The 11,412-nt window shown below is 43.2% G+C and overlaps 1 protein-coding gene across 1 annotated transcript; it reads right to left on the bottom strand.

Moving 5' to 3' along the window:
* Positions 1-3,768: 3,768 nt before the first annotated feature.
* On the bottom strand, positions 3,769-11,259 carry LOC104626346 (RING finger protein 145-like; the record flags this gene model as incomplete). Its single annotated transcript, XM_010294243.1, has 6 exons — positions 3,769-4,928; positions 4,962-5,394; positions 6,568-6,924; positions 7,617-7,764; positions 9,570-9,752; positions 11,119-11,259. Coding segments are annotated over 5 exons (1,258 nt in total), but the record flags the coding sequence as incomplete, so codon positions are not given.
* Between the last annotated feature and the right edge of the window lie 153 nt (positions 11,260-11,412).

Here is an 11,412-nt window from a genome sequence, read left to right on the forward strand (position 1 = left end):
CATTGCCGGCTCAGGCCCAGCTTTTCACCCACCAGGACCCCCAAGTCCTTCTCCACGGGGCTGCTCTCCATCCCTTCACCCCCAGCCTGTGCTGATACTGGGGGCTGCCCCGACCCACGGTGCAGGACCCTGCGCTTGGCCTTGTTGAACCTCATGAGGTTCACACGGGCCCATTTACTGACACCTTTGTAAGTGCAAGCAAAGCAAAAGAGATTATTAGGGAAATGTATGTCAGTCTTTCCCACAAATGTTTCTGTGGGGTGACGTCACAGGCAAGACTTAGAATAAGCAATCCTTGCAGCACAGACTTCGCTAATATGCAACAGCTCCAGACACTGCAGAGACCAAAAAGTAGTGCTGGAAGATATGTAAAGGTCTCTTCACACAACTTTAACACGTGGGAGGAGAAAAGCCAGCACCAATTCACTAGTCACTCCACAGCCCTCCTCAGGGCAGCGTAAACCAGCAGTGGTGCCCACGGGCCGTTCCTTCTTGAGAACTTCCAACCCAGCAACTACCGTGCCGTGCCGTACTGCCTGCCTGAAACCACGCGGGCTTCCTGCCGTTTGCTCTCCTGACCCGAACAAAATCCAGCAACACCAGTTTCACTCTAATTTGGTTACTTTCATTCTGAAAGCAGCTGGCTTCCCAACAACGTGACGTGCTTCAGACAGCCAGTTCTCCTTCCCAAGCATGGGGGATTTTTTTTAAGACACTGATATCAGCTTTCTTGTATTTTCTATCTTATTTGCTAGAGATAATTTGAATTTTGAACCAACTGAAATCAAACTCCTTAACTGTCCCTGGCAGTTAGGAAAAATGTTACAAGTTTGTTCTCAACCATTCAGATAGTTTAAGCCCAAACTCTGGTCTATTTTAGGAAAAGGACTGAGGTAAGTTAGAAACTGAATTTAAAGTTAATCAGGAAAGAAGGGGACTCGGAATGAAGACTTGTGCCTTTCAAGAACTCTCTGCCGTAGCATAAAATGAAGTGCTTCACTATGAACAAGGAAGGAAATAGATTCTTCTGCTGCAAAATAGCCAAAAGGCAAGGGAGCAGAGAGCAGTGCAACTCAAACCAAAGCTTGCAACTCAAATTCCTACCCACAGGCTTGTCTGCTCTTCTCATGAAGTCATCTCACCTTATGTAAATACAATTTCCCAGAGCCCAGAGCAATGGGGCCCATAAACCAGCAGTGCTGGGATACTCGATAGGACTGACTAGACACACACCATCACACCACGGGATCAGTGGTCCCATTTCCAACAAAAAAACAACCAGCCATAAAATTCCCAACTGTTCCCATTGTATCACCTAGCTGGAAGCATCTTCTTGAGTCCAAATGTTCTTCAATCACACCACCATCGGAAGGAGTCCACATGAAAATGAATTCAAGACTCAGCCTACAGTTATATCCCGAGCATAAACATTCGAAAAGCATTTTTCTTCCCCCATTTACTCATGCACAGCTGCAGAGAAAATCAACTCAGAGCAAGCAGTGTCCAAGAGGGATTTCTGCACCAGGCAAAGCTCAGAGGTCAGGAGCATTCACCCAAATGCTCTACAGAGCATTGAGACAGAAGGTTCATTTCATTCCTTACCTCCCTGCTCCCCCATAGCAGCCTTCCCCGCTTTTTTCCTATTCCCCTTCAAGCTACATGGTTTATTTCTTCTGCGAGATCTAATTTGGCTTGAGCTTTAGCAGTTCTCACTTCATCCCAGCACTTCCTGACCAGTAAGACACACCCTGCTTGGCTTATCAGTATTTCTTCCCCCCCCCCCCCTCCATTCCTTGCAGGCTTTTTTAAGTTCCTGCTAGGGCTAGCTGTCCCTAGTTTTTCAGAACATGGTATTCTGTCAGTTTTTTAGTTGGAAAACACAAAAATGAAGCAAAAATGAACACACAGCCCCCTCCCCTTTTCAACTTTCTAGGCCCACAGATTTTAGTAACCGGTTACCTCTGACTCATGAACCCTGCAGGAATGTCCACACTCCACCTCGGCTTGCTCTCTACAAGCAAGTCTTTGCAATGGTGTTGGCACCTCATGAGGTAACGTCCATCTTTCAAGAAAAGCCCTTTTCCTGTGAACGCTCCAAGCTAGCGACCTCCCCTCCTTTCTCTCCTCTTCCTCTTGAAAATATCCTTCTCACAGCAAAAAAGGTGCATCAGAGCTGTTTCCATCTCGTCATGCCCCTCTTGCCAGGATGCAGAACTCAGCAGCTAAGATTGCCTGAGCCCCCACATCTTTGAGCACCTTCTCCAACACAGAAGAGTTGCTCTTGGTTCACTCCAGTGGGAATCTTGCAGCATCATTTCTCCTAAAAGACAGCACATACCTTCCTAGTCCTTCAGGCTCCTTTCCAGTGCCACATCCACGTTTCCGACCTGCAGTCCTGGCAGACAGTGCATCTGTTGAATCTGCCGTGGGCCTGTTGACTCTTAATGAGCCGTCTCCAGGCTCACTTACCTCTTACCGACGCTGGTGTAAATCCATAATCCTTTCCTCTAGTTTTTGCATTACCAATCAGCTATGAATAATTTAGGGTACAAATTAAAAGGTTCATTGCCAAGAGATCAACCAGGCTGAGAAACAGCTTCTGGGCGGCACAAGCAGTGAAGGCAAACCTTACTGTTTTTGTGGCTTTTACACCACCACTTCCTGTATTTATGAAAGTGATGATGTGACATACTGTATGGGATAGCGACGAACTGGAGTTGATGACCCCCGTGATCCCCTTCTGCCCTACTGCCCTCATGTGAATACTGTAGATGAGCACAAGTTCCTCTCCTCCCTTCCTTGCATTCACCCTGAGGTATCTGTAGAGCAGCCACAACCCCTCCAGCCTGCGTCTCCCAAGACTGACCAAGCCTAGCTCTTCTCATCTCCTGTTCCCAGTCACTTGGGGTACCGCTTGCTCCCCAACATGGAAGAGAGGTGATCTTACACAAAGGGAAAACTTCCCATCACTGGTGTGAGGAACTTCTGGGGTTATCTTTCTGCACCCAGGGACAGCAAGCAGGGTTTAACAGAGTATCCTTCAAGAACATATTCTATGAATTGAGGGAAAGTCTTTGTTTCACAATACTAAAGAGCACCCCGTAATAGTGCTGCCCAGAAATTCCCCATTTTCTGCCTCCACAGACTTTTAAGTGTGGCTAGAATGGAAACAGTCTAAATTATGTAGGTTAAAAGCCTGGACACATACAAAACATCTTTTTGAGAAAGACTCACTTCTACAGAAATGCAGGCATGAAAGAGCAGGACCCAGACCACCGATTAACAGGAGTAGAGTTAAGAAGAGTTAAAAAAAAAATTCTTACAATTCCCCACCCCCAGCTGTTAATAAAAGCTTTGCAATCATCAGTGAACCTCATGGTAAACCTGAATTTCTGATCAACATGCAAGAAAACAAAACAGAGATACAGAATCCGAGGATGGATAATCCAACTGATATTCCCACCCTGTCAGGTGAGAAAGAAATAGGTTTGGGTTTTGCTTGGGGCTCAGCAACAGCAGGCAGCTGCAAATGTGCCTCTCTGTCCTGCTACTGTTCTGTTTGTACTGGTGGAGATCTGGTGGCAAGGACCAAAGGAGGCCAGGAGGTACCACCATGACACACAGCATTGAAATGGAAATAGGGGAGAACATGTTCATCAGAAGTTCCACTGGTCTCCAAGGGGAACAGAGATGTACTATTGCAGAAAAGCCTCTCAACACATACTTAACGCATGGAATTTCAGTACAAGAATCACATAACCAGGTGTAAAAATCTTCAAATGTAATTTATTAAGACATTCAGCTATGTCTGTCAGTCTACATCCAAACTGACTGCTAAAAATAAAATAGTATCACATTTCACATTAGGAATACCGACTTTGAAAAACACTTGAGTCAAGCCTATCGTATAAATAAGTGACTAATTTCTCTTCATATCAAAATTCACATAAAAAAATTGCCTGCCCCCTACTCCCACCTATTTCCCCACCCCTGTCCCTAGTTCTACTTGAAGCCATGATGCATGTAAAAATTTAAGTATGGACATGTCCTTGTCAAAGAAAAAAAAAGGTGCAAACCTATTAACAGCTTTAAAAGTGGCATTTGCGGAGTCTGATCATACACAATAATGTACTCATTCCCAAAGTGCAAATATCGCCAGAGTTTAATACTGTTTTAATTCAGCTGCAAGAATTAAACATTACACAGCACAGTACTGCAAGGCCTCTATCTGTGCCCTAAAACTCATCCCACTTTGCTCCTGCACATGGTAGCAGAGGTCAGTGTTCATCAGAGCTTTAGCTTACTTCATGCAGCCCAGACTGTGCCCATTATTAGCAAAAGTTTCATATACATCAAAATATTGAAGACTCCGTCATAAAAGTCAAGAGTCACTATAGATTACATGAATTCAAATGCAATTGCCCCACCGAGAACACCCAAAGCATACACGACGTATTAAGAGTGCTTCCATCTTCTAGTACCATCACTGCTGTTATATCTTTGATTTTTGCCTACGTGCCATAAAAAGTATGTCAGCAACCAAAGCTGCACCTCAGTCAGAGACTAGCAACTCACTGCATTTAACGTCTCTCAGGTACCCTGGGACATGGCTGTCTGTGATACCCTCTTCCTGACCAGAACAAAAGCTAGCGTTCTGTCCATTCGTCTATAACCTCTCACAGACCTCTTGTTCCCTTACCCCTCACCTACATCTTGAAAACACTCCTTCAATTTATTTCCAGACATCCTTCCTATGCCCACAGTTCACAGAGCTTCTGGAGTCATTTCTACTACATCTCACTGGAGTTACCACTACCAAGCAGCCCACAGAAATCAGCATGGGAGATTACATTTTGACCAGCATTAATAGCTAAACTTCTTTCACAGCTGTGGAAGGACAGGTTTTCTTCTGAGTCAAACTTGGATCTCTGAAATGTGTTTGTTCCCGCATCATCCTTTGCCACCTCAGAGCTGGACACAAACCCTTGGGTCTTGAGCGGGGCACCCCTTTGGGGCTGCAGTTAGTTCTGCAGCACAAGCTGCTCCCTGGCTGGCCTCACACAGGCTTGTGTCACTGTCCATGCTTTGAGACCCCTCCATCTCAGCAGAGGCCTCCAGGCTGTCCTGTCCACTGCTCTTGCTAGGGCTGTCTTTCATATTTGGCCCATTGTCACATTCAACACCAGGGGGCTCAGCTGCATCTCCAGGCCTGGTATTTTGCTCTGCACTAGGATTTGGCTGTTGAACTGGCTCTGGTCCCAGTCCCGGTAGCTGTGAAGGGCTCTTGAGTTGGCAGTGGCACAGAGGGCAGGTTTCTTGCACATACAGCCATTTCTTAAGACAACCCGCATGAAAAAAATGGCTACATGGTGTGATTACAGCAGTTTTCATATCCTGAAAGACACACAAAAAAAAGAAATATTATTTGTAATCCTGTTCCTCTCCTCTCACCCCGTACATCTAATGGTCTACTAGCCACAGAGGAGACAGAAGCAGTCCACAGGCAAGTAACAGAATGTTCCTTCCTTCATATCAACAAGCCTCCACATTCACATACACACACAATTCAAACACGGGCCAGGTCTGGCTGTTTACACAGGGATTAGAAATTAGGCAGAAAGCTTTGTTTATAAGGTATTATTACACCTGAATAAAAGCTTTCGTAGGATGAGAGTCACAGGATTAGTTGGCTTAAGAAACAATTGTGCAAGTCAAAAACAGCACACTTATAGATACAACATGTAACAGCAGCAAACCAAAAATGAAGTAACAGCCTAACGCTGTCAGCTGAGACCTACACATTACTACTCTGGTGTTTCAAACACTGTCATTCAACCTGGCACCAGTAGTTTTACTCTTCAGAGAATTTGTATCAAGTTTGGAGTCAATCCAATTGCATTCCAACTGCACACTACTAATCTTAGGGTGGTTCTTGCACTGTCATACGTAATGACAATTTGTTTCCAAGAGAAAGAGACTTTGGAGATAGAGGTGTGATAAAGATATTACTTTCGCCATTAATTTCTAAGGTCCTTACATCTGCTGGCTTGCTTTAGAAAGACCCTTAACCTTTTGATAATTCGGTTTCTCATAAAACTGACATTGCACCTGAAGTGGAAGCAGTGATGTCCGTATAGACTGAGCTGCTTCTGCACAATAACAACAAATCAGCTACTGAGTACATGTTGTCTTTCAGTAACAAGATCTTCCACTAAGGAAGAAAGGGCACATTTGCTGTTACTATTGAGACCAGCTCAACCCAAACATGAGAGGTTTCAAAGAAGCTCAAGGATGCGGTTTATTGCGTAACTGAAAAAAAAAAAAAAAAAAGAAAGAAAGAAAATTTAAACACATCCAAATTCTCTCTTTATTCATAAAAACTGTCTTGGTAACAGTACTCCAAATCAATTCGCACAAACCAGAAAACTGGCTAAGTCAAGTAATTTATTGAGCACAATATTACTGATTAAATATAACTCAAGTAACTTACTTTGCTAGTTGCAGACTGAACTCAACAGTCTAGAGGTAGTTAAATTCAAGCCAATCTTTTGACATTTCCATTCTTACCTGGTAGCAGATAGCACAGATATCATTGTGTTGTTCCAACTGCTCTTTCGTGGCAACAGGCAGCGATTTTATCTTATTCACAGCATCTCTGCGAAGAAGGAAACTTTTCCACCCCAGCTGGGCCCGCAACCACACATTGTAATAGGAGTGAATGAAGATGATCACAGAACCCATCACAGTCCATTCACCAAAGATTGTTTCCGAGACACCGTATGCTACCACACAGAGAGCGACGAGGAATTCCAGCAGCCGGTACGTGCCATTTACATAATAAATCACATCATCCATATTTTCTACTGGTTCTTTTCTGAACTCCTCCACCATAAACAAAACATAAATGAAGAGTGTCCCAAGCACCTGTAACACAGTGCAAGACCATGAGCTCAGCATTTAACCCTGAACTGGAGCTTCTGTCATTCAGCATTGTCCATTGAGCTCTGTACACACAAATCAGACAGAGGGCAAGCAAGACCCAAAGTAGTAAAAATCTTGCTGAACTTCAAGACAAATAAAAAGTCACTCTTTCTTGCAAAGCATTGAAGCTTGTTCCCAAGTACTTCCCCTTGTGTACGTTCCTCAGTCCAGAACATAGCTGAGTTGATTAAACAAAAGTGCTGAGCACCATGAGGGGTGATTTTATAAATTTAATCACAAAAAAAAAAGTTATAACAAATACTCATAGTACAAAACATTTCCTGTATTTACATTACTGTGTTTTGATCATCAAATTGCTTTCAAAGAACCATAGCTAAGTAACAATACATAAATGAGTACTCTGGGGAAAAAAAAAAACCCACAACTTTTTACTATCATAGTTATGCCCTCAAAAGCCTTCTTGCTTTACAACTTGAAATAGGCTTCCATTCACCTATGTTCTCAGCCCACCCCTAGGAGCTCCTTGGCCTCGGATACAGGATAAAGAAAGAAATTTTATATCATATCTTGTACTGCCCTTTTATCATCCCTACTCTTTTCTCATCATGTATTTCCCCCCCTAGAATAACGATTAATGCAGGGCTTCACAGTTACTACAGGGCTAACATTCTTACCTGAAGAGAGGTTAGAATACTGCTGGAGATAATGATCAACAGCCAGAAATCCATGTGGAAAAATTGACAAATCATGTAGGCCATGTATGCAGGGAACACAAGTAAGAACAAACAGAGGCTGACTGCTCGGAAGTGCTTCCACAGACTCCTGCAAACAACACAATAGGTTTTTATTTTTTAAGTCAGATTTGAGTGTCAGAATAAGAATAGCCTGACTGCTGGATGTTGGCATGTTAGATGTTTGCTCAAGGCTTTAACTTGATGAAAGGAGTTTCTGTTTTACCTGGGCACAGTCTCACTCCCAGCATGCCTACAACACATACAGTATGAAAAGTTCCCTCTCATCTGACCTTTGCTGTTTTCAAAAATTCACCCACAGTAATTATCATAATGGGTCAAGTCAGTGGTTAGACAAATTATGTATTTGAGAGACTGAATGTTTCAGATAAAATTCCATTAAAATAAAATTATTAAGTATGCATGTAACAGTTTGTACACTTTTCTATACAAACAGAGTTCTCCCAGGTTATATGCTTATTACAACTCTTCTATGTCTTTTTGCTAATATGCACAGAGCAAAGGCATTCCCTTTCAGCACCAGATTTAACCCTGCTGCCTTTAGAAATATATTCCCCAACTCAGGGATCACGAAGAAATGTAGCAAGACCTGAACATTCGTCTCTGCCAGTCCTTACTCTGCTCCGATCATTTGCTACTTCCTAATCTCCTCCCCAACCTAAACACACCATCAATCTTTTTACACCCACCCATTTGTGAAGGCTTTCAGAGTATCTCCAGTAATTTACTATACTACCTCTACATGCTCCTCAGGTTGTGTTTTAACCTCATTTGGCTCTGGAAATGAGGTACAGAAAAAGTGAAAGTATTGGGAGAACAGAATAGCAGCAGAAGCTGGCTAACTTAATACAGTCTGAAGAAACATCAGAACACTAGTGTGAGGTCTGCAATCCCATGTCTGTGGGTGAGGAAGAAAGGGAGAGCTGAAGCAGAATTTATCCTGATCCTAGTTGATTTAAACCGCCTGGGAGATTTCGCAGAAGAGAGTTAAAACTCGCTATCACCACAGACTGCTTGTTTAAGCTGGGCAGATGTTCATATCCTGGCTCTACTCCCTTTCTCTGTTACTATATTTGAAGTTAACATTGCTGCAGGCAGAACACACTGGCTATAAGTAGCCTCTAAGCTAAACAAACTCTCTACACATAAATAGACCTCCTCTTGTATTTCTTACAGGTTACAAAAAGGGAAAACACACAAGCAATTAACAAAGATACAAACAGATTAATACAAGAACACCAGATACCAATACAGCTCTTCAAAATACAAATTAAACTTAGCAACAATCCCACATGATTGGAGCATCTGGTACAGTAACACAAGCCTTCCACCTCTTATTTTCTGCCAGTAAACCCTATCATTTTGGGATCACAGCCTCACAAAAAAATAGGTTGTACAATATGTAACACAAGGTTCCTCTTAGAAACTTCCCATCCTCAATAGCTGTCAAACCACTGCATTAGAGGGAAACCTACCCAGTTGCAGAGGAAGCAAAGCCAAGCCATTCTGCAAACCCACACAACGGAGTGTGCGTGGGCAGGGCACAGGCACCGGACTCCTGGATTTGCTTAACTGAGACTACAGTGCACTGACACTCTTGCACAGGCTGCATGGACGCAGTCCTGAGCAGGAGCAGGTGACCAAGTCACACGTTTGCCAGCACACAGCATGGTGAAAAGTATTACTGTGTGCCCTTAAGGGAGTAGGATAGTGAGGGAAAAACTAGAGAATTTAGACTAGAAAAGAAATCCGCATACAGAAAAGACAGGGTAACTTTACAAGCTACTGAAGATCCAAATCAGGCCATCAATTACTAGTTTATCACCTCCTAAAACAGCATTGAGTAACTGTCAGTTTAGGAAACCAGTCTCTTACTTGTCCCTTGAGGCTCCCAATGCCAAGACAATGGGATCAGCAATTTCCAGCATGGACTGAAGTATGGATGCCACCACAATGAAAAGAATAATACTGAGCAGGAACGCCCGATGCACAACTTGGAGCTCAATCAAACCTGTCTGCACAGCCAGGATCAGGAGTGTGACTCCTTCAGTCATTCCCCTGCAGATCAACACAATCAAAAGAACAATCAATCATTTCTGTGTGTCAATGTTGTTTCAAAAATACATCTAGAAACACCAGGAAATAAGCTGTCTGTTTCTGCCACAACCCTTCAAATGTCACTGGTTTCAGCTTTTACTGATGTCCCTGCTAAGGCTTGAACCAGAGAGGGATGTTTTCAGAAACACTGAAGTGTTTGGGATTAGGAACTAGCAGATTTCAGAACCCTGCTCCTGACTAGCAGCATGTGGGCTACATCCAGCCCAGCAGACACCTCCCAATGACAGAGTCCCCGCCAGCACAAAGCATTTTAAGGACCCAGGCTGTGCCTTAGGAGAAGGAACCCACCAGTCTCAGTGGTGCCTATACAAGCCTGCAGCAGCCCTGCTATGTCTACACTTGGGCACCAGTCAGCCTCTTTCCTAGATCACCATGAAATCCCTCTCCACTTGTTGTATTTCCCCATCATCACCCTCCGGTCAGTCCTTGGCCCCAGGGAAACACCCTTGACTCAACACCCTACCTGGTGCCCTGTGTAGGCAAATCAGCAATTTAGCTGTTTCTCAGTTTATTCTCTCTGTACCTATACCAAATACAGCTGTCCACTTCTTTTTGGCTTGGAACCTCAGACTGACTTCAGTATCTCCAAGGACCACAATTCAGCACCAGTATTTGATGCAGTTAAAAGTACAGATCATCCAGAACTGCATGCTTCCCCAGAAGATGCTTTTACCTAGACTACTCCTGGGCAACCAACCCCGATTTATACTATTTTTGCTTTCACATCTTGGAATCCAAAATGTGAAACATTCTTTTGTATATGGTCTGAGAGTTAAGAGCTGGAATAACTGAGAAAGGTAGTGTCATACCTAGGATCCCAACTTGATACTAGACAAGTTGGGACAAGTGTTAAGAAAAGGCAGTTTCTGTATTTTGTCTATTTACATAGCAATTTACAGGCAGTCCATACAATGCTGTATTTTAAGCCTCACAGATTAGTAATATTTGACACAGGACTACAGGGTAAATGAGGAAACGGAAATACGAAGTGTTTATATTATCCAAGCATGTGAAAATTTTCCAGTGATTCATGAAAATGAAAGCACTAAGACAATCAAACTGGGCAATTATAAATTCCAACAGCCCCAAATTTGTTACAGAAATGAACCATCTCCCAAGAAGTCTGTGACAAGCTGTATTTTCACCTCAAATCCTTCCAATGGACACACAGACTGGCATACAGAAAGCTTGTCAAGGATACCCAAAAGTTCCTAAGTTAAAAAATTGCAATGCAACCCGTATATTTCTGTAAAAATCCCTTTTCTGTCTGCTTCTTTTTAGACCCTAGACACAACAAGGCACTTACCTGTTCATAGCAGGATCATTCATGAATGCTCGGTAACCCTGCAAGTAAAACTTGCAGAGAGTCAGAACTCCCAAAGCAACAAAAGAGACTGTGAAGACCAAGCCCAGCAGCGAGTATGGAGTGCTACAGCATTCAGCAATACTGGGAGGAGAGGGGAAAAGAAACAAAAAGAAAAAGTCCATCAATTAAAACCAATGTGATGAGCTCTGCCCTTGCCCTGTTAATTGTGCAGGCTGGTTTTAAAGCAAAATTGGGTTGGTTTAATGAAAAAAAAGCTCTATATAAAATATAATA

Source organism: Phaethon lepturus, unplaced genomic scaffold (assembly GCF_000687285.1).
Source record: "Phaethon lepturus isolate BGI_N335 unplaced genomic scaffold, ASM68728v1 scaffold54259, whole genome shotgun sequence".
NCBI classification, from domain to species: domain Eukaryota; kingdom Metazoa; phylum Chordata; class Aves; order Phaethontiformes; family Phaethontidae; genus Phaethon; species Phaethon lepturus.